This window comes from Mustela putorius, unplaced genomic scaffold, assembly GCF_011764305.1.
Source record: "Mustela putorius furo isolate JIRA1106 unplaced genomic scaffold, ASM1176430v1.1 tig00003893_pilon_pilon_pilon, whole genome shotgun sequence".
In the NCBI taxonomy this organism is placed as follows: domain Eukaryota; kingdom Metazoa; phylum Chordata; class Mammalia; order Carnivora; family Mustelidae; genus Mustela; species Mustela putorius.
In genome coordinates, this window is record NW_025422042.1 from 70,121 (window position 1) to 93,697 (window position 23,577).

Here is a 23,577-nt window from a genome sequence, read left to right on the forward strand (position 1 = left end):
AATGGACCTGTTGGCTTATTGTGAGCTTTCCTGGTCGAATGGAGACCTCTACCATGATGCTTGTACTCCATGTCCCACCCATCCCATACCTGCTATCCTGGCACCAAAGGGCCACCAGACTTTAGGCTCAGTCTGCAGTTCCAAATGGAAACCCTCTGGTCCCACAGTAGTGGACAGGATGACTCTGGTTGCTGGTGGAAGCGTCAGCTGCTTTAGTCCAACAGTTCAAGAGAGGATCAGAAGAGCATAAGGACGATATTGGAAAAAAATGCTCGGGCGAATTTCCAGAACACAATATTTCTCTTTGCAATTTTTGAGTGTTCTGTAGCCAACCTGCCAAAAAAAAAGTGAAAACTATAAATAGAGAGGAGTGGGAAGGAGAATTGAGGACCTGTCACAGTGCCAGCAAAAATAGGGAACTGAGAATCTTCCAGAGATTCAGAGTCAAAGGGGGTTAATATTTACTTAGAAAAGAAGTCATGGGCACAAGTTCTAGGATGAAATGAAGGCAAGAGAGGGAAGTTAGGGAATCGAGAGAGAGAGACTTGAAGATAAAAAAAAAAGTCAACTTAAAGTCTCATTCCTCATTAAGGAAAGTACATATCAGAGAAGAGGGGAGAGACTGGGATATAGTTGATCACTGATTGTGTCTGGCTCTGATTAGAAGCTTTGTATCCACTTTTTAATTTAATCTTCCAGCCTGTTTCCTGGATTTCAGCTTCTATTTCCTATGAAATAGGTACCATCACCAAAGACGAGAGTCAAACATGTAACAGTAGTCAAATCTTTAACAGCGCGGACAACTAACTAACCAAAAGCTGGCCCGGGGACCCCTGCAGAGTCAAGTGTTACATGCCCAGTGCCTGGACCGTGAGGCCATGGTAGGGATCTTGGGAAGGGTTTAGGGTAGGGAGACACACAGCAGGTTCTGGCCAGAGGCTAGTCACCAAACTTTGTGTGGCTGAAGGGGTGTGTACCAGCTGAATGTCAGCTCCCAGATGAAACTGAGGGAAATGTCCTTTGGGAAGGTTTCCGCTGACTCTCTGCCTTTCCTTCGTCCTCCCCAGGGTGTTCCATTAGCATTTGGGGTCTGGGGTCTTGCCTGTTGCTCCTGGCTTTGGTGGGCCACGCCACTGCCACAGCCAGGGCTCCAAGTGGCAGTGAACTGTATGGGCTCTTGACTGTTCCCTCCTTACTCTTGGAAGGAGAACAGGCAGCAGGGATTTTCATTCTTTGTTGGCACCTACTCTCTTCAGCAACCCCAAGATCAGAACCCCAGGCTGCACAAGCTCAGGTTCATGTCTTTACCAAAGGCCGGCAATAATTTCAGAAAGGAATGACAATGAAGTAAAAAAAAACAGTTCAACTACTCGCTCATCTGGACTTCTAGGGCAGGTGGGGTTCCCAGACAACTTTGTTCCGTCGGTCTGGCACACTTGCCCCCCCCCTCGGTGCCTTGGTGATGAGTGTGGGCCTTGCTGTTTGCGCTGCCTGAATTTGCCCTTGTCGCTTATTAGCACTGTGGCCCTAAATGTCTGAGAGGCTAAAAGTCATGCCTCTCAGAGCCAATTGGAATAGCTTATTAGACCTATTGATTCTGGCATAGTGGGCCTGTGCGGAAATCTCTCTTCTTCATCCCTCCTCCTTCTCAGTCTTCCCCTCCTCCACCTCTTCCTCCTCCTTCTTTGATGTGTAAACCAAGATATTTGGGGAGCAGGGAATGATGTGATGTTTGGGATTTACTTTAAAATATATTCCAAACCTCCCCCCTCCCCAAAAGCAAAAATACAGCCCCTTCGGGGGCAGTAGAAGGAGGAGGGCCTATGAAAGAGTTGGGGAAGCAGAGTGATAAGTACTCGGAAGGGCCGGGATCCTTCTGCTCTACACACTTTGGTGTATTCTTGAGAATTTTCATAATAAGAGTAAACAAACAAAGACCAAATAATGAGGCTTTCATTCCCTATATCCAAATGACCACAACAGGGCATAGAATGCACTTTCATAGTTGCTCCCCTGGCAATTTATTCTGATTCTCCAAATAAGATTCCAGCTCTCATCCTACCAGTCATAGTCTCTGGATATTGACTGGGAACGTTTTCCTCAACAAGGCCTTGCCAGGCCCACGCTAGGGAATGTATTGTTTCAGATTCTGTACTCAGGTTTTAAAGATTATTTATTTATTTATTTATCAGAGGAGGGGGAGAGCGAGCACAGGCTGACAGAATGGCAGGCAGAGGCAGAGGGAGAAGCAGGCTCCCTGCAGAGCAAGGAGCCCTTGTGGGATTCTATCCGAGGACGCTGGGATCATGACCTGAGCCGAAGGCAGCTGCTTAACCAACTGAGCCACCCAGGCATCCCTGTACTCACGTTTTAAAAAAAGTGACCAGTTTCCCGTTTGGAGTGACTCGAATGCAAGACTCACTGTAAGCCATTGTCTTGCTGTGTCCCATCCCTTTCTAAGGACTGCTTGTGCTATCTCTGGGAGATCACAGCATTGGGAGGGGCAGCCCAGGCCTGGGCTACTACAGCAAAGCTGCAGCCTGAAGGGCTCGCGTGAGATCTGTGGTTTGAGCTGTCAGAGCCTCACGGAGAAAAAAAAAAAGAGAAATGAATCATCATTTGACCATGACATTCCCACTAAAGGTGAGGACAGTGGGAGAAAGAGCAAGGGAAGAGAAAAGAAAAATCTCAAAATAAATGTGGGGTAGATGGCAGGAGGAGGATGGGGTCTCGGAAATTGGGGGCAGGTGTGGCGATCGAACCAACGCTAGCCACAAACACAGGATTCCGCCCATTCTAGAGCGGACTGGACATAAACATGCTCGCACATCTACTTGTCGGCTGTGTTTTGTCAGCCGGTAGCAAGGTGACTCTTTAAGAGCTCTGAGAACCCAAACTTGTGGCCTCCCCGCAGCTGAGCCAAAGTGGAGCTGGGAGCTGCCCAGACGACCCGAGGCTGCCAGCTGACCACCTTCCTCCCTACTGATCGCTGGAGCCAAGCTCGGCGGGGGAGAAGCCACGCTCGCAGGTGGGTGCCAGGGCTAAGGGCAGAAGCCGGGTTCCCACAGAGGCCTCCTCGCCCAGGTGGCTGCAGGGGCGGCGCACGGGGACCGGAGGCCTGACACCGGGACGCGCCCCCCACTCTGGACAATCGGCCGCAGAAGTAAAGGGCCAGCATCCGGCCACGGCTGTGCTTCCCGCGGGACAATCTCGGGAGAAGGTCCTGGAAGAGGCTCGCAGGCCGATTTTCCGAGGGAAAGGGCGAGGTGGGGAGGGAGCGCCCCTGACCCTCCCCGCCCTCCCTTCTCCCGCTCACCCAGCATCACCAGCGTCCCGGCTGCTCCGCAGAAACTTATGCGAGGTTGTAGTGTCGCCCTCTGCCGCATGGGGGCAGCATCACCTGCTGGCCCAGCGGCAGCGGTCCGCACCCCTCTCTTGGCGGAGGCAGGCGGAGGCGGGCCTGCGGCATCCTCTTTCATTGGCCGCGGCGCGGTCGCTGCCATGTTGGAGGAAGCAGTGCCTTCTGTGCGGTGGAAACGCCGTGGCTTCACCGGTAGCGTTGGGGAGCGCAGCCTCCTACCTTTTCTCCTCGCTCGAGTGTCGGTGCTGAGAGGCGGTGGCCGGCGGGATGGAGAGAAGTAGGATGAACCTGCCCAAGGGGCTGGACACGCTCTGCTTCCACAAGGACGAGTTCATGAAGGTTCACGCCTGGGCTCTGCTCCCCGGAACGGGGCCGTGGGTGGCCTGCCCGCGTTGGCCCTCCAGGGCCTCTCCTCGGGCTTCTCCTGCGGGCTTCCTGGGGCGTCCCCGCCCCAGACGGGTCCTCGGCGGGGACCTCACTGCACTTCGCAGTGAGTCTCTTGGCCTCGGGTGGGCTAGGTGCAGCCTGGAGAAAGCACTCCTGTGAAATCGTGCACATTGAATGAAAACGCCTGAAAGTTCAGGGCAAGTGGTTTTGAGCTAAACGTAAAAGCCCCGGACCCGTAGGACCCGCCTCTGGTACCGTGCGGCACAGTCAGACCGCCGCTCCCCCAGCCTGACAGAAGCCTCCCAGTGCCTTGTGCCTAGAAGCTGAGCGACTGAGCGTTGAACACATCTCTGAACGCACGTACTTACCAGGAATCGGGTCAAAAAGGCACTTAACCTAACGTTTATGCCTGACTTTCGTCTTAAGCTCCCGGAATGAGAAATCTGAAAGACTGTACTGTCGTTACTGGTTCTGGTCCAGTACTACAAAGCATACCAAGCTCCTTTTCTAAAGTTGCCCTACTTCTCTTGGTGAGGTCAGCCTGAAGCTGGCAGCAGATAACTGTAGGACATAAACTTACAGAATAGAAATTTAAACTGAAAAGACTTTACTGACAGGAAAGGTTCATCAGACATAGCCTTGAAAATGTCCCAAGGTTTGAATCAGAGCCAGGAGGAGCTTTATCTGTTTTCTGTATCCCTCTGGGTCTGTAGTTAAACTATCAAAACGTATATGTTTAATTTCTAAGGATTGGGATTTAGTAGCTGGTTTCAGTGTTAAAAAGTTTTGGCTCTGTAGGTACCCAAAATTCTGAAAAGAGTTTGAATTTCTTACTTTTTTATGGCTTCAAGTCTTAATATGTTTTTTTCTTTTTTGGGTTAACCAGCTAGTTCCTTTTTGATACTTGCATTCAGATCACATCTCCCAAACTCTGGCTTTAAAAGTGCTTATGTCTGGATCCTCTGCAGTGTGGCCATATCATTTTTAATATGTAGGGATGCCTAGACGAAGGTATATTGTACTCTTGTTCTTGTATGGTGATGTTAAGCCACTGTAATAAAAGGTGTAAATTGAATGGAGTGTCTGAAGGAGAGCACAGAGTGAATTCTCGGATCCAGAAACCTTTTGTTAACGAAGGACACGTGATGAGGAGAGAGGTCATTGGAAGAAGAAAAGGCACACACACAGACTTAAAGAATCTCAAAGCACGGAAGTCTCTTTAGCTTGTCTGTCTTTGGACTTCGTCAGGCTTTCTTTGGGCCTAACACTAGCATTTTCTCGCACTTCCTCGCCCCGCCATCTTTCTCACTCTGAGCTGACAGAATACCTTTGGTCAAAGCAGCTTCGGAAAATAGAAATCTCAAAATAGCAGTTCTAAAGTAGGACTTAGAGGTAGGAAGAGAGCAAACTGGGAAAGTGGCTAGAATGCCAGCAATTCCATATTCTTTCAAGGCTCTGACATTTCTGAATATAATGTACAATTTGTAGTGTTAATGAACGTGACCCCTTCATACATAGAAGGAAAATACATAGAACAGCTGTTCTGTGTAAAGTGGTATTGATCCCCTATGTGGGAGCTGGAGATAAAGGTTATATGCAATTTGTGTTTCCATCAGAGAGATGTTTTGTTAAGTTACAGTTCCGAGGCAGAAATGAGTGGAGAGCTTGCTGGCAGGGTTGTATTTCTACATAGGTGTCTTGTTTGGCACATTTTGGAATGAGACTGGGATGGTAAAGGGAGATGGGGTGGGGCTGTGGGTTGCACCTTGGACACTGCATACATTGAGGGGTCCACGTTGATGCAGTCTTCACGGTAGAGCTGCAGTCAGGTTTACAGCAGGAAGTTGCATGGTCATATCTGTTGAGTTCGAGCTGACTGGTGGCAGGAGACTACTTAAAAAGTCATGTTTATGAGATCTAATGAGAAATAGAAGGGGAAAGGTATGCAAAAGAGGTAGGTGATCAAAGTGCAGGAATGGCAGATGGGGAAGGGTCACCTGGGGCAGAGGCACTGGCAACATCATACTTTGTCGGCTTAGAAATACGAAAATCCTTTGGGTTGACAGCCAACTAAGAGATAAGCAGGACATAAGGTATTGGTAGTAGGGGGAGAAAGTGTCATAACAGATAAATTAGACCATTTACATGGGTGTGCTATTGACATCACATGTAGCCTTCCTCTTCCATCTCAACATATGACTTCATCTCCAGTCGTACAGAAAAATTAGCAGCCATCCCACGGGACCTCCTCCATCCTGCTGATCATGATCCCATTCTTGTATTTGTCCCCTTCTCCTCCTCACCTGGTACAGGGAGGGGCTCTCCTTCCTCCTCGGGTTCAGTCTTCACTCTGGCTTGGAGTCCATGCCCTCCTGCCCTTCCAGGAGCCTGCGAGGATCCTCTCCCCTGCACTCCTTCCCATCATGCGCTCCTGTTTGATCCTCTCCCACTTGACTGCCCCACCTCTAGGTATTGCCCTGTCACTGTCACGCATCACAGCCAGTGCTCAGGGGTTGACTTGACTTTCCCACCTTCCACCCTTCAGGCCCTGTCGTTCCACTAAAGAGTTCTTACCAAAACTGTTTCTAAGTCAGCGCACCTGACCTTTCTCTGTCTCCTTACTCGACATCACAGTAGACCAAATGCTCTGCATTGCTTCCTGTCTTTCTTCTACCTCTCTGATGTGTCTCCTGTGCAAAGTCATGCTCCTGGTAGCCACTGAATGCTGATTATGGGCTCAGCCTCGTGTTCCTTTCTTTCCCTAGATGACCTTTTGTGCAGCTTCATGACCACCTATCAGCAGGTCAGGCAGATTCCTGTCTCTGGCCCACACACCTCCTGAGCACCAGTTCTGTGTATCGGACTTGCTGACCTTTCTTCTCGGATGTGTCTGTGGCCCCTCAGACTCATCAGGTTCAAGACGGAATTCATGAGCACCTCCTCCACTGAAAACCACCTTTCTTATTCTATTGCCTCTCTCGGGAAACACTTCATCCGTTTAGCCTGGAGTTGGGCAACCAGAAGTCAACTCCTACTCTGTCACCTTTCCAAAATCTAGTCTGTCACACCAAGTCCTGTGGATTTCGCTTCCTAAACCTCTTGAGTCCATATACTTCTTTCCATCTCTTCTCGTACCTTTGCAGCGCGCCCTTGCCATCACACCGTAGAAGCTTCTCACCCAGTCTCCATGCGCCTTCCTTGTCTTTCTGGCCCCTGGTCTACACTGCAGGCAAGCCACTCTTGTCAGAATGCGGATGTGATCTTGTATGTACCAGGTGACTGGTCAGTCCACCAGCTCTTGAAAAACCATTTTCCCACGCACTCGAACGTATTTCAAAGAGAATCAGTCCCCCATGGGGTAGTTTTCCTTGGTAGACAGTTTCTTTCTGCGCTGAGCCAGTCTGCCTCCTTCGAACTTCTCTGTGTCAGTTCCTCTCTGGAACCTGTGGCTTCGTTGGCACCCCGGGTAGGCACATGATGACCTTTTCCATGAGAAGTGAAGGCAGGAGCCCTCTGGACGGTGAATGTATGTACCCTCATGTTCCATAGGTAAAGGAACCGTGTGTGGGGGTGGGGGGGTAAGTCCTTGAGGCTCCTCCCTGTTCTAATTGGGTGAACTGGGAATTTTGAGACAGGCAGCAGGTCCTGTGTGTCCTTGTTTGCAAGGAGCATGCATTCTGATGGACAAAACGGAAAAGGGGAAGAATGAGCAGCTGCTCAGATCTGTTTGTACTGTGCTGGCTGATTAGCTGTGACCTGCAGATGTGGGTCCCATCCTCGGCTCTGCTCTCTGCCTGCTTATGTCTGACTTGGGGCAAATCACTCGCCTCCAGCCTTCTGTTTGCTTGTTAGTATAATGAGGTGGTGCTTATCTATGTGATCTTTGCCGGCTCCTCTGAAAAGACTCTAGTCCATCCTGGCTTGCATATAAGGAAAATGAGGCCTGAGGTGTGATGACTTCCTTTAAAGCCACACAGCTAGTTGGGGCCAATCACAGGCCCGATCTCCTGACCCCCATGCATCAGTCCTTGGAAATCCTACTGTAATATGTTCCTTTCCAGAGGCCACAGGTGGGAACTGAGGGAAGTGGGACAATCAGAACATTAAGAATAGCGCAGAAGATGGCACAATGTCCGCATGCCTTGGCACCTGCATTTCACCAATAGGGCCACCTCTTACCTTAGAAGAAGTTCCCACAGGGCTGGTGATCTGGATGCCTGGCCTGGAGCTTAGCTATGGTAAATGGGACCAGAGGGAAGTGATGGCTGTTTGAGGTGGACTTTGTTGACGGTGGCTGGAGATAGCAGCTGACAGAGGAGGAAGAGGGAAGAGTGGCAGAGGGCAGATAGCCGCAGGCCCGCAGGTCAGCCACTGTTGCCCAGGGCCGCCCATCCCCAGGAGCTGTCTTCGTATCACAGGAGCTGAGTGCTTACCCTGTGGGTTCTTAGTTCGATGTCACGTCTTGATGACAAGATTCCATTCTCTTCCGCATCAGTTTGAGACAGACATCGTAATGAAATTCTAATAAGTCAAATATGGAATGTAAGCCTGGAACTCATTTTATAGAGAAATTTTCTTATGTGAACTACTTTCCCTGATGGTAGAGGAGTTGTGACGATGTAACATCAGATAAAGTTTATCTGATTGGCACTTGTAAGAAGGGTTCCCAGCAAAAAAGAACTTTTTTTTGTTGTTTTTGTCCTCCCTTTTGATCTTTCCTTTCCATTCCTTTTTTTTTTTTTTTTTTTTTTTTTTTTTTTGTCTTGTGAGCGGTCATCTGATTTATAAAAAGATGCAACAAAAAGTAAAATGGTACAAGATAATCAGTTTCAAAACATAAAAAAGTGAGTGTCTTTAGCCATAGCTCAGAACAGAGGAACTGGGTAAGGAAAATTGCTTATATGAACTGGCAACAGGAAAAGTTGGTAAAGGAGAGCTGAGGAACTCTATTAAGACATAGGAGTGAGGGGCTCCATCATCATCTGGCATTTGCTCAGTGTCGTCTATATGGTTAGAGATGTCCATGATGGGAACTCCAGCAATCTTCTGGGTCTGGGTCTGGGTCAGCTGATGCCACAGTATAACACTCTGAATTACTTCCGTACTGAGCAGTCATCTGCATAGTTTGTCTTGTGTGTATGTGGTAATCATTTGAATCTTGGCTCTTCCGCAATCCTTAGAGCCTCTTGATATTTTCACCCCGGTTTCTCAGTTTTAGCCATTACACAGTCAGTTGTACAACTGGTACACTTGGCACACAGCCCGTCCATCATTGACCGGTCAAGTTTGGCCTAAATAGAAAAGTTGATAAAGTCGGTACCAACCAGGATGTGGTAAGTCGGCCCAGCTGTGTGTTTATATTGGAAAAAGCAGGAGGGATGTTGGGGGACTTCTCTTTCCTTGAGTGCATGGGATCCTTCTTTTCTTTCTTTTTAGGTTTTAATCTGTCCTTCTCTCAGAGAAGGATCTCAGAGCTAAGCATTCGCTTCCCGGTCACATACTTTCTTGCTTTCTCTTGCTTCCCCATGTTCACATCATGCCCATTTCTCCTTGCTTTTGATTTTCTAATTCACTCTTTGTAGTACCATAAAACTTATTTAAATAAAATGTTGGTCTACTAAGTTATTGATTATTAGTAAGTTCTTTGTTCAAAATTTGAGAGCAAGAAGTATTATGTAAATATATCTTTTTGTTATTTAACTAGTCTTACAACATTTAGCATCAAATTTCTTGAAACATTTAAACAAATTAATCACAAACTGGGACTTGGGCTCTTTCTTTCTTTTTTTTTTTTTTTAAGTAATCTCTATACCCAACATGGGACTTGAACTCACAACCCTGAGATCAAGACCTTCACACTCCAGTGACTGAATGAGCCAGGTGCCCTTTGGGCTTTTTGTTTTTAAGTTCCTCAGGTGAGGGGGTGCCTTAGTGGCTCAGAGGGTTAAGCTTCTGCCTTCAGCTCAGGTCATGGTCTCAGGGTCCTGGGATCGAGCTCTGCATGGGACACTCTGCTCAGCATGGAGCATGATTCCCTCCCTCTCTGCCTACTTGTGATCTCTCTCTCTGTGTCAAATAAATAAAATCTTAAAAAAAAAAGTTCCTTAAGTGATTCTAATGTGTGACCAGTGTTGAGAACTCTAGCACTGGATAATTCCTTTAAATAGCTCAAGAAATTAATTTTGAAAAGCGAACTAAAAGACTACATAGATTATGATTGGTGTTAAATTGAGGGGAAAAAAGAGATAAGGAGAAGAAACCAGCTGGAACAGAGTGTATTTAGGTACTCAAATATTTGTTAGATGGATAAATACATTTACAGAATGTAGGTTTTGTTTTTTTTTTTTTTTTTTGTCTCTTCATAAATATGTTAAATGGGTATATAAATTCAACAAAGGAGTTTGATATAAAATTGATGAAAATGTTAGAACAGAAGATTTTTAGAATTTCAGTGTTACTATTTCATGATGCTTTTAAGATGATCTCTCTGTAGATGGTGGGAAGATCTTGTTAGCATATGTTTTTAATTTCTCAAGCTTGAATAATTTAGTCACGGAACAAAGATTTAGAATGAGTTTTGGGAGACACAAGTCCTAGATTATGTCCCCACCTAGCTGGGTCAGAGATTTGAGAGCAGGCGCTGGAGGGAAGAGCTCCAAGGACATTTTTGTATACATGCTGATACCTTGGGCGGGAACACTCTTCCCACACTTCCTGTGGCTAGCTCCTTTGTGTCATTTGGATCTCAACTCATTGTTCTATATTTCCTGGTTCATCCAAGTTAAAATACATCCCATTTGTCACTTAGACCTTTACTCTGTCCTGTTTTCTTTTTAGCTGTGATCACTATTCATTAATCACTATTTGATCACTGTTCATTAATATAATGTTTGTTTACATATTTATTTTCTCATTTCTGCATTAGAATATCTGCTTCTTAAAAGCAGAGACCTTGTCTTTTCTTTTCATGACTGTGTCCCCAGGTCTTAGAGCAGAGCTGGAGTTGCATGATAAATATTTGAGGAATATTTATGGGATATACAGGGACATTTATTCATCTCTGTTGTCCATTGTTTTCAAGAATGGTTGGAAACACACACATACGTGAGCTCACACAAACTTTCTATGTCTTTCAACCCCTATGTAGTGTGCAGATTAGTGCTTAACTATTTTGGTTTTTTGTCTCGATGAAATGGGACATGTTTCAGGGCAGAGCTCATAAATTTCATATGCCCTCTTAGTACTTCTCATCTTTACAGAGTGATGGTTCTGGGGATTCTGCTTCTCGTGGAGATAGTATATAGTGATTTTATAAGTCCATGTATCTGGGAAGGAGTGTTTTACTTCTTGGCAGTTTAGAGAACTTCAATCTTTCCAAATTCCATGTAATTTTCATAGCATTAAAGCTACTAATTTCAGATTATTGGTAAGTTTTAAATGATTAATTCCCAGGTTACTTTGAATTAGTCTTTGTTTGCCATCCCTGATTGCAGCTAGTTAGTAAAGTAGCTAAACTTTTAAACTCTACTTGGTTTTAATTTTGAGTGATGTCACTGCTTCTCTGATGGTTAATGGTTCTTAATTACCTGCAGCTTGTCTGGTTTGCTCATTTATTTTCCTGTGTTCCAACACCTCTTGTGATCTACCAACTTCTGGCCTTTTGGGGGATTTGTACTTTAACTGGGTTCAGATAGGAAATACACCTGAGTACAAAGAGAAGATATTTTTCTTCTAACTTCACTATCTCCTATTATTAATGTATTACATTGTTGTGGTACATGTGTTACAACTGATGAACCAGCATTGATACAGTATTAATTAATAATCCATGGTTTACATTAGGGTTCACTCCTCTTTCTAAAGTTCTGTGGGTTTTGACAAATGTATAATGTTATTTACCTACTGTTGGTATCTTACAGCCTAGTTTCATTGCCTTGTTTCTTCTCCTCTCTCTGCACCCTCCTCGCTCACCCCTCAGCCCGGGATGTTTTTACTGTCTAGAGTTTTACCTTTTCAGAGGCACCTGGATCGCTTAGTTGCTAGGGCATCTGACTCTTGATCTCGGGGTTGTGAGTTCTATCCACCACATTGGGTATAGAGATGACCTAAAAAATAAATAAAAATAAATAATGTTGGTTAATTTTTACCTTTTCCAGAATGCCATAGAGTTGGAATCATGTAGTATTTAGCCTTTGAGAATGGTCTTTCACTTAGCAATATGCATTTAAGGTTCTTCGAAGTCTTGTGGCTTAATAATTCATCTTTTAATTGTCGAATAATCCGTTGTGTGGGTGTGGCACAGTGTACCTGTTCACCTACTGAAGGAGATTGGATTGCTTCCAAGTTTTGGCGCTTCAGAGAATAAAGCTGCTGTAAACATTCGTGTGCAGGTTTTTGTGTGGACACTAGTTTTAAGCTCTTTTGGGTAAATACAAAGGAGCACAATTACTGATCTTACAGTGAGAATGTGTTTAGTTCTGTGAGAAACTGCTATGCTGTCTCACACAGTGCCTCCCATTTTGCATTCTGACCAAACAGTGAATGAGTGTTCGGTTGTCCCACATTCTTGCTAGCATTTGGTATTACTAGTGCTTTGGATTTTTTATATTCTACGTGATATGTAATAGTACCTAGTTTAAATTTGCAATTTATTAATGACATACAAAGTTGAGCATCTTTTCAGATCCTTTTTTTTTCTGTTTTAAAGATTCTATTTATTTATTAACAGCACAAGCACATGGAGAGGTAGCAGCAGGCAGCAGGAGAGGGAAAAAAGCAGGCTCCTCGCTGAGCTGGGGGCCCCGTGTGGGGTTCAGTCCCAGGACCTGAGCTAAAGGCAGATGCTTAACTGACTGGGTTTCCCAGCCACCGCTCTTTTCACATTTTTAAATTAGGTTTGATTTCTTGTTGCTACTAAGACATCTTTATATTATATTTCTTATTTTAAGTCCTTTACCATGGATGTGTTTTGCAGATATTTTCTCTACTCTGTGACTGGTCTTTTCATTCTCTCTCTCTTTTTTTGATTTTTAAGATTTTATTTATTTGTCAGAGAGAGAGCGAGCGAGAGTGAGCACAGTCAGACAGAGTGGAAGGCAGAGTCAGAGGGTGAAGCAGGCTCCCTGCGGAGCAAGGATCCCGATGCAGGACTCCATCCTAGGACGCTGGGATCATGACCTGAGCCGAAGGCAGCTGCTTAACCAACTGAGCCACCCAGGCATCCCGTCTTTTCATTCTCTTAACAGTGTCTTTTACAGAGAAGTTTAATTTTAACAAAGTCCCTCTCATCAATTTTTTTCTTTCGTAGATCATGCTTTTGGTTTTATATCTGAAAAGTCATTGCCAAATCCAAGGATCCCTACATTTTTTCTTATGTCATCTTTAAGAAGTTTTGCATTTTACGTTTAGGTTTTGTGAAAGGTGTGAAAAGTTTGTTTTTATTCTTTTCATTTCTTTGTTTTTTCTTATCAATGTCCCATTGTTCGGTTCCATTTGTTGAAGACTGTCCTTGCCATTGAGTTGCCTTTGCCTGTGTGTGTGGATGTTTTTCTGGGCTCTCCACTCTGTTCCAAGGACCTGTCTCTTTTGCCAGGCACCTTCTGTCTTAATCACTATAGCTTTAATAGTAAGTCTTGAGATTGGGTGGTGGCAATTCCCAATCTGTTGTCAGTTCTGTCGGTGTCATAACCCTAGACGTAGAACTGCTGGGTAATTGTACGTGTGTAACTTCTTGAGGAGCTACCGAGCTGTTTGCTGCCTTAGCCACACTGTTTTACATTCTCACCAACAATACAGGAGGGTTCCAGCTTCTCCGCCTTCTTGCCAGCACTTTTCTTCTTCTTTTTTTTTCTTTTTCTTTTTCTTATTTTACCATAGTTGTCCTAGTGGGTGTGACGTGGCATCTGCATGTGCTTTTGATTCGCATTTCCCCAATGACTAAGGATGTCGAACATCCCGACGTGTGCTCTTGACCGTCTGTGTATCATCTTTGGAGAAATGTCTATTCAAAAGTCTTTGGATTGTTTTTAAATTAGGTTATTTGTCTTTTTGTTGTTGAGTTCTAAGAGTATATTTGCATATTCTGGTTATTAGGTCCTTGTCAGACAAATGATTTGCAGATACTCTCTCCTATTCTGTGGATTGTCTTTTCACATTCTCCGTAGTGTCCTTTGACACTTGATCAAGTTCAGTTTATCTAATATTTCTTATTGCTTTGTGTATCATGTCTAAGAATGCTTTCCCGATCCAAAGTCATACAGATTTTCACCTGTTTTCTCTGAGTGTTACAGTTTTGACTCTTACATTTAAATCTTTGATCCATTTTGAGTTATATTTTTGTGTATGTGTGACGTTGCTGTTCCAAGTTCATTCTTTTGCATGTAGATATTCACTTGTCCCAGTAGTAGGCACTCGAAAAGACTGTTTTTCCCCCCATTAAATGGTCTTGGCATCCTTGTGAAAAATCAGTTGACCATAAATGTATGGGTTGTAAATACTTTCTTTTTGAATACTTGGGAAATCTACACTATAAAGTAAAACCATTCCTAAAGTAGTAAAACCATTCTTGGTTAAGTGAAATGGGTCTCTATTATGGCACTGTGAGTTTGGGTTTGCTTTTCACAGCAAATGCTGCCTAACCCAGTATTCACAGATGTTCCGAGTTATTTAGTCATGTGTTATGCAACTTTTGTTTATCTGAGAACAAATGCATAAATGGTAAGTTGAGTACTAATATTACCTAATAGCATTTGTTCACTGAGGCTAAGTTATATGATTTATTTATTTATTTATTTAAGATTTTATTTGAGAGTGAGAGAGTGCAGGAGCAGGAGGAAGGGACAGAGGGAGAAGCAGGCTCCTTGCTCAGCAGAGCGCCTGATGTGGAACTCAAACCCAAGAGACTGGGATCATGACCTGAGCCAAAGGCAGATGCTTAACCACATAGGCACCCCAGTTATACAATTTAGAATGCCATCATGAAGTTCAAGAACTTCAACAATGTGTAACTGAGGCAGGGAAAGTGATCGACCTAAAGGTATACAGTTGGTGAGTAGGATGGCCAGGATTATGAACCGAGACCCCCTCCCGTGATGTACTACATAACTATGATGTAAGGTCTGAGATGGTCTCAGGAGAGAAAGGTCCAGGCTAATTTGGTCACCAGTGTAAGGAGCAGGTGGCTCTCTGTAGATGACTGTGAAATTATGGTTTGGTATGAAGTCCTTCTCTCCGACACTAGCAGGGTCAGTCTTTGGTTGATTAACTAAAAAAGTCAGTTTAAACAAGTACTCTTAGGGAATGGTACATACAGTTCTTAGCATTTAATTGGAAAAAATATATGTACATTTATTCTCCATTGAAACAGAGTGCCAGGTCTTTTCTCTGGAAACTGGCCTGCAGATTAGATTTCTGAGTTATCACAGCACTTGGGTCGCTCAATAGGTTAGGCATCTACCTTCAGTTCAGGTCATGACCCCGGGGTCCTGGGATGGAGTCCCGCATTGGGCTCCCTGTTCTGCAGGGAATTTCCTCCCATTGCCCCTTTCCCTGCTCATACTGTCTGTCTGTGTCTCAAGTAAATAAAAAGAATCTTTAAAAAAAGCTTTCTATGTTGTCTTTTTTTGCATTCAGTTTCAGTTTCTTTAACTGAATTGAGTGAGAATCCTGTGATCACTCCCTCCCTGCCTGGTACTTGGTCATCTCACCCATACCTAACTTAGCAAAAATTTTCTTATTGATTTCTTTGTATCAAATCTTTCCAAAGTAGCTGTGTTAGTTTTCAAAAGAACAGTGATTTTTTTTTTTTGCAATCATATTTTGTTGGTTTGTTGTTTAATGAAAAGTAAGTGTAGGTGTCCTTAACTAGTTTGGGAATCATCACATTTGATTCTTGCTGACTAAACAGGTCATGGAGTAGCAGAGTCACAGGGGAAGTAGATAGTAATTTATTGCCTCTAAGCATATAAGCCTACCGGGGTATCACAGTATTGTAAAGGGGAAACACAGGATAGCTAATCCTGTGAGACCAATACTTGGAAATAGGTTATGAAAGATTTGGAACATCTGTTCAATGGGACACTCAGCATGCACATAAAATATTAATAAAAATGTATGTGTTTTATGTAAAGACATTCAAGTTATATTTTTAGATGGGAATTTTTTTAAAAGAATGGGTTTTTATTTTTTATTTTTTTATTCTTTTTTTAAGATTTTATTTATTTATTTGACAGAGAGAGAGAGAGAGGTCACAAGGAGGCAGAGAGACAGGAAGAGAGAGGGGGGAAAGTAGGCTCCCAGCTGAGCAGAGAGCCTGATGTGAGGCTTGATCTCAGGACCCTGAGATATGACCTGAGCTGAAGGCAGAGGCTTAACCCACTGAGCCACCCAGGTGCCCCTAGATGGGAAATAGTTTAGAAGAGCATGAATATTTGTGTGTGTGTGTGTGTATACACATATGTGTGTGTACACACATACATAGAGAAGGTATGGGGTTTCCATTCAAGATGGAAAAAACCCTACAACTAGCTGAGTGACTCCTACACATTAGGTGAGTAAGGAAAAAAACCTATGTTGAAGTAAGAATCAGTCTTGCCACAAACCCCACCCCTGGTACAGCGACCTGGGATTGGGAGGGTACTCAAAACCCCAGGCTTCTCCCTGAGGAGCAAAGGGTTTGAGCCCCACTTCTGGCACCCCAACTTCCAAGACGTACATCTAAGAGACAAGACCCCAAAACATCCAGCTTTGAAAGCCATCAGAGCTTGCACCCATGAGACCCACAAGGCTATAGCAAACTGAGAAACAGTTCTTAAAGCAGTCGCCCGCGAATAGACTGACCCATCCTGGAACTCAGCACAGAAGCAGCAGACTGAAATGGGTTCAGATTTCTGTGAAAGAGGCTCATTTGCTTATCTTAAAGCCCTGAGGGGCAGGCATCTAATTTAACCTGGATCTGGGAGCCTAGTAAGGTATTCTCCAAAGATGGAGCTGATGGGTACCATCTTTGCGCTGTCCCTCTACCTCGCTTCTGCTTTCTGGTATCTCCTGGAAAGGAGCTTGAATGCTCGTATGATGCCCCGAGGTTTGCAGTTACCCAGGGTATACCTCTAGATCACCTGGCTCTAGCGGCCAACAAGACTCACACTCACGGTAGTGAGTATCACAGTATTTACAACAACCAAGACTTGGAAATAACTAAAGTGTCCACCAACGGGGTGAATGGATAAAGAAAATGTGTGTGTATACGATGGAATATTACTCAACCATAAAAAGAAGGAAGTCTTGCCATTTGCAACAACATGGATGGACCTTGAGGATATTGTGCTGAGTGAAATAAGTCAGACAGAGAAAGAGAAATACTGTATGATCTCCCTCACATGTGGAATCTAAAAAACAAAACAAAATGAAGTCATAGAGAACAGATTGGTGGTTGCCAGAGGCGAGGTTGTGGAGGAAATAGATGAAGGGGTCCAGTGGTATAAACTTCCAGTTAATAAGATAAGCCTTGGGGATGTAATGTACATCATAGTGACTGTAGTAAATAATACTGTGTATTATTGTATATTAATTTTATTATTTTTATTAGAAATATGTATTATTAGCCCCAGGGTTACAGATCTGTGAATTGTCAGGCTTACACACTTCCCAGCACTCACTGTAGTACATACCTTCCCCAATGTCCACAACCCCACCACCCTCTCCCTACACCCCTCCCCCCAGCAACCCTCAGTTTGTTTTGTGAGATTAAGAGTCTCTTATGGTTTGTCTCCCTCCCAATCCAATCTTTTTTTTTTTAAAGATTTTATTTATTTATTGGACAGACAGAAATCACAAGTAGGCAGAGAGGCAGGCAGAGAGAGAGGAGGAAGCAGGATCCCCGTTGAGCAGAGAGCCCGATGTGGGGCTCAATTCCAGGACCGTGTGATCATGACCTGAGCCGAAGGCAGAGGCTTTAACCCACTGAGCCACCCAGGTGCCCCCCTCCGAATCCAATCTTGTTTCATTTTTCCTTCCCTACCCCCACACCCCCCACTTTGCCTCTCAAATTCCTCATATCAGGGAGATTGTATGATAATTGTCTTTCTCTGATTATTTCACTCAGCATACCCTCTAGTTCCATCCAGGTCATTGCACATGGCAAGATTTCATTTCTTTTGATGGCTGCATAGTATATTATATATATATATATTTTTTTTAAGATTTTATTTATTTATTTGACATAGATCACAAGTAGGAAGAGAGGCAGGCAGAGAGAGAGGAGGAAACAGGCTCCCTGCTGAGGAGAGAGCCTGATGTGGGGCTCGATTCCAGGACCCTGGAATCATGACCTGAGCCGAAGGCAGAGGCCTTAACTCACTGAGCTACCCAGGTGCCGTATATTATTATATATTTAAAGTTGCTAAAGCTTAAGAGTTCTTAGCACAAGAAAAAAATGTGTATGTTTGGTGATGGATATTAACTAGTCTTAGGGTGATCATTTCACAACAGATAAAAATATGGAATTTTTATGTTGTATGCCTGAAACTAACATGTGTCCATTATAAGTCAGTTTCTTTAAAAAGTAATTGATATTTTATTTTTTTTAAAAATTATTTATTTATTAGACAGAGATCACAAGTAGGCAGAGAGGCAGGCAGAGAGAGAGACAGGGAAGCAGGCTCTCTGCTGAGCAGAAAGCCCAATGCAGGGCTTGAACCTATAACCCTGGGATCATGACCTGAGCTAACGACAGAGGCCTTAACCCACTGAACCAGCCAGGCACCCCAAAAGTAATTTATATTTTAAAGAGAAAGACTAGGGCACCTGGGTGTCTCAGTCAGTTAAGCGACTGCCTTCGGTTGAGATCTTGATTTCAGGGTCTTGGAATGAACCCTGGCATCAGGCTCCCAGCTCAGCAGAGAGCCGGCTTCTCCCTCTGCCCCTCCTCCCACTTGTTCTCTCCATCTCTCTCTCTCAAATAAATAAAATCTTAAAAAAAAAAAAAAGTAAAGAGAAAGACCAAAACAAAGTCTGGAAGGATGTGAATCGCTGTGTTAAATAGTGAAGAAAAATAAATATTAGTGCTTAACTGCAGAGAATTAGAGAGTGGGTGATTTTTTTTTCTCTCTCTTACATAAGTATTTCTTGGTTGGTTGAAAGTTTGACAGTGAACATTTGTTACTTTTAAAATTAAGAAGAAGGGGCGCCTGGGTGGCTCAGGGGGTTAAGCCTCTGCCTTCGGCTCAGGTCGTGATCTCAGGGTCCTGGGATCGAGCCCCCCGCATCAGGCTCTCTGCTCAGCGGGGAGCCTGCTTCCCCCTTCTCTCTCTCTGCCTGCCTCTCTCCCTACTTGCGGTCTCTCTCTCTCTGTGTCCAATAAATAAATAAAAACTTAAAAAAAAGTAAAATTAAATTAAGAAGAAAAAGCTGTTTCTATTTTGAGAAGAGCCTCTTTGAAATGTATAATTAAAAGAAATAAAATGCCTGTAGAGTTAGGCAACTGGAGAGAATGGTCTTGGTGAGGGGCCCCCTTTCCCATAATCTTAGGAAGTGAGCAGACCCCCTGATGTCCCTGTGTGTGTTCCCCTGCAGTAATACGGCCTCTTATTCTTTCTCTGATCTTAATTTTTCTATGTAAAATGTGGTATCAGTGCAATCATTTTTTCTCTCTGGTTTGATTTTCAGGAAGATTTCGACGTCGATCACGTTGTGTCTGACTGTAGGAAGCGTGTCCAGCTGGAGGAACTAAGAGGAGATCTGGAACTCTACTATAAACTTTTAAAACAGCCATGGTTGAGCTCATCAACAAGGATTATGCAGATTTTGTCAACCTTTCCACAAACTTGGTAAACCTGAAATTCACAAGTCCTCTACACACACACACACACACACACAATTTTCTCTCTCCTTCATATTTATTAAAAGGGCAGTTTTTAGAAACCTTTCAGTTGATTACCCCACCAACCCCACCAGAAACTTGAAGAAATTACCAATTTCATTAATAAAAGAACTAAACTTTTTGGAATACATTTTTTTGTTTGTTTTAGTTTTTATTCATTTAAGGTTGCTCTAGTTTGATTATGTTTCAAATTCATTAGTCAACAGTGAAAAGTAAAGGATAATAATACCCAAGGGGTTGTTTTATTAGTTGCTAAGTCCTGAAGTCTTCCTTGATTTAGACTAATTTGTAGGAGCAAATGTCCACCACTCTTACAATGTTTAATTTACTCCCAGGTATATCTGTTAGCCAGAGCTAGGTTGAGGGAACATTGGCCAATATTGATATTTTAAAAGTTTGGTTTTATAAAAATATAAGAATGATTTGCAGTGAGCTTATCAATTGTTTGTAAAAGCTGTTTAGAAATGTTGAATTTTGGGGCGCCTGGGTGGCTCAGTGGGTTAAGCCGTTGCCTTCGGCTCAGGTCATGATCTCAGGGTCCTGGGATCGAGTCCCACATCGGGCTCTCTGCTCAGCAGGGAGCCTGCTTCCTCCTCTCTCTCTGCCTGCCTCTCTGCCTACTTGTGATCTCTGTCTGTCAAATAAATAAATAAAATCTTAAAAAAAAAAAAAAAAAAGAAATGTTGAATTTTGTTACTTGGCAGAAAAGTCTCCTTGTTGATGCTTCATTTTGTTTTAAATCTGTTTGTCCAGAGAAGCACAGAAAGTTGCAGCTCCGTGGGAATTTCAAGAAGCATTAAAATTAATGATGCACATTTGCTTTTGGGAAATATACCACTAAGATAAATATCCCAATAGGATTAAAAACCTAGAAAATTTTACTTCTGTTTAATTTCTATTTTTCTCAAGGCTTATAATAATGTTTAAGAGAGACGTAGCCCGTCAGACTTTCACATCAGCTGGCTGAGTATCATCAATTACAGACAGAGAACTGTTTACCTTCTGTGAAAATTTTTCACATTCATTTAAAATGTCATCTAAAGGCAAATTGTTCTTAAGGAAACTTTCGTTTCTCATGACTTCCCTTATTTTTATAGTTCCATGTATTTCAAAAGATTTTTTTCATATTCTATGAACAACATTAATGGCCAAATAACACTTCTGTTGTTTAGCTAGTTATGTAGCAAAATACGGTTGTGCCAAAAAAATAACTTAAATCTGGTACTGCTTTGATCGTTAAATAGATACGTCACTATTACTCCTTATCGTGATGTGTTTGTGCCAACCTGGTTTTGCTTTTAGGTTGGCATGGACAAAGCCCTCAATGAACTTTCTGTGCCTTTGGGACAGTTACGAGAAGTTCTGGTAAGTCCCCAATTAATGAAAACAGTCTGCTGTGACGCCTGTTGTCCTCGTCGGCTTTTCTCTAAGAATTCTTTTCATCTGTTAGTTTGGTGGTACTGGTGGTTGTATTTTAACGGTTCATGATTATAATATTCACCTTCAGAAGAGTTGTAAATGATTTTGTTTTTGCATATGCTAAAAACCTAAAAAAAACATGTTCGATTTGAAGAAGACATATTCTCAGAGTAGTCAACCTTAAAATGTCAGGGGAGAGGAAGCATATTTCCAAATTCAACTTATTAATGCCACTTTGGTCATATGTAAGTGGTTTCTAACTTACGAATGACTTGTATTTTAAAAGTTTGTAATCTTGTAAATACCCCCCCCCACCCCACGTAATCTACATGTGGTTAGGTTCCTGGGCTGATCTACAAAAACTGTGTAATCCCTAATGGAACTGAAGGATAATATAAATAAAAAGTAATACTTAATAAATGTTACATTTGCATGTTCTCTCAGAAAAATCTCTGTTGTGGGAATGGGACTCCCCACCTCTAAGCCATTGGGAATAGGAACTCCACCTGGGTGAACAGTGGAGGGGCAGTTGTGGCATCACTTCTAACAGAAAACTGTGCTGCCCTGTCTCCCACCCCATCCCCCCCCGTCTGTGTCTGGTGCCCTGACTTACGGCCTCTGTCCGTTCTGATGCCCTGTCGTAAATTTGTCATAAACTACACCATCCTTCCTTGTCTGTCTCCTCTAGCTTGAGTGGCCTCGTGCATCCCTCCGCTAAGACAGTGCCTGCATCCTAGAGAGAATATAAGGAGAACATAATTTAAGGGAAGACACAGTACATGGTTAGAACCAAGAAAAATGCGGAGTAATGGAAATATCAGTGCTGAGAAGCCTAGGGGAGGGGCAGGCAGGAAAGAGTTCGTGAAACAGGTAAAAATCTTGAGTTGTGCCTTGAGGTAGCCAATACTTTCCATGGTTTATGTCTCATTTGAATTTTACAAAATCTTGTTAAAGGTACTTTTCCTTGGAATGGAAGGGATTTTCATGGTCCGCTGTTGGATTCCACACCAGCCGCTGTGGGGCTCTCCCACTGCCTCCTTGGTGTGCCTCTTCCTCCCGGGGCCTCATAGTGGTGTTGTTTCCCAAGCCTAGCCTTCCTTTGGCCTCCCACTCTTCTCTCCCTGGAGGCAGATTTGCTCTACTCACACAGGCTCCCGTCCCACCTCACCCCCTGCCATCACTGTATGCCCTCCCTTTTCCATGGCCTGTTTTTATGGCCACTTTGGTCCTGCTCAGCCACAGGCCTGACCTGCCTTTCTGGTCCCAACTCTGAAGCTGTTCTGTGAGATTCTCAGACCTCTGAGGGATACGACTATATCTGTCTTCATTGTATCCCTGTGGGCTGCCACCATACTGACGTCCAGGAGGTGTTTCATAATGTTGATGGAGTGAATTAATTCACCTTCCTGTGGAATTTTTGTGATATGCCTACTTCATTCTAGTTGTTTCTGTTAACCTTTGTTTTGGCCCTAATTCCTAATTATCTCTTTATTCATTAGCTTCTGGACATGTTTCTCTACCTCTGTGCTCTGCCTTTTTCTGGTCTTCTGTTCTTCATTCTTGATTCCTGGTATTTCCATACCCACATTTCATCATCATGCATCAGTGCTTTGACATTCTCTCATTCTCCAAAATATGCAGAATCTAAAGACCTCATCTCAGTGAAGTTGGCCGTCCATTCCTATTTTTGCTTCTCTCCAGAAGGAAGCCTGCAGTGCACATGGCTGTGTGCCTGTCTGACCCTGCCCCTGAGTATGTCTGCACTTAATCTGCTCCCCATCCCCTCCCCACCTCGGCAGCTGTGTACACATGGCTTTCAGAGTCCGATTCAAGCCCCGTTGCATTTCCAGACTCTCCTGTACTTTGCTTCATATTATCTGTTCTCCATTCTAAGCCCCCTCATCCCCATAACTTTCACTGTATATGTGTCATTCTTCTTCTGGCCATGCGACCCTGCCTTCGTGTCATTATGCCCCCAGATCATGAGTCCCCTCAACAGTAACTATGTCTGGTATATCATGTTTTTTTTTTTTTTTTTTTGGTCAATATCTGCATAGTACTGGAGCACAGGTATTAAGTTCTGTGGAATTGAATGAGATGTAGGAACTTGATGATGTGACAAAACAATGTCTGTAATACGTTTTATTTTTTATTCTTTTAAAGAGTCTCAGGTCATCAGTCAGTGAAGGAATTCGGGCAGTAGATGAACTAATGTGTAAACAACAGGACATAAGGAAGAAAAAGGTACCCTCCAGTAGATTTCTTATGCTGCATGCCAGTTGAAGCCCTCTCCTCTTGTCTCCACGAACTTGTCAGCACTATTCAGCTTTTTTTCAAAGCTCTCACGCATGTGCATTTTATGCATTACGTCACGTTATCTACCTGAAATAATAAGACAGAATTTCAGAGGTACCCACACAATCTCAAGATCACCCACTTTTTCCAGAACAAGAAACCGTGATAAATGTTGTCGGTGCAGCGCCTGACAGTTAACGACTGTATAAATTGTCAGCGGCCCTGTAAAGAAAATAGG

At 43.6% G+C, this 23,577-nt stretch overlaps 1 protein-coding gene across 5 annotated transcripts in view; it reads left to right on the top strand.

The window, feature by feature from the left end:
• Window positions 1-3,505: 3,505 nt before the first annotated feature.
• The window catches only part of LOC123388184 (conserved oligomeric Golgi complex subunit 2-like), a 40,795-nt gene continuing 20,723 nt past the window's right edge, over window positions 3,506-23,577 (top strand). For 2 of the 5 annotated variants that reach the window (XR_006602747.1, XR_006602745.1), the window contains exons 1-4: window positions 3,511-3,700; window positions 19,412-19,572; window positions 20,928-20,990; window positions 23,208-23,288. Coding sequence is in view for 2 of the 5 variants with exons in the window: in XM_045067386.1 (XP_044923321.1) it covers window positions 3,629-3,700; window positions 19,412-19,572; window positions 20,928-20,990 (296 nt within the window). In the remaining 3 variants the exon portion in view is untranslated. Of the gene's footprint in view, window positions 3,701-19,411; window positions 19,573-20,927; window positions 20,991-23,207; window positions 23,289-23,577 lie in introns of all 5 variants that reach the window. The other 3 variants (XR_006602746.1, XM_045067386.1, XM_045067385.1) reach the window with 3 other exon arrangements.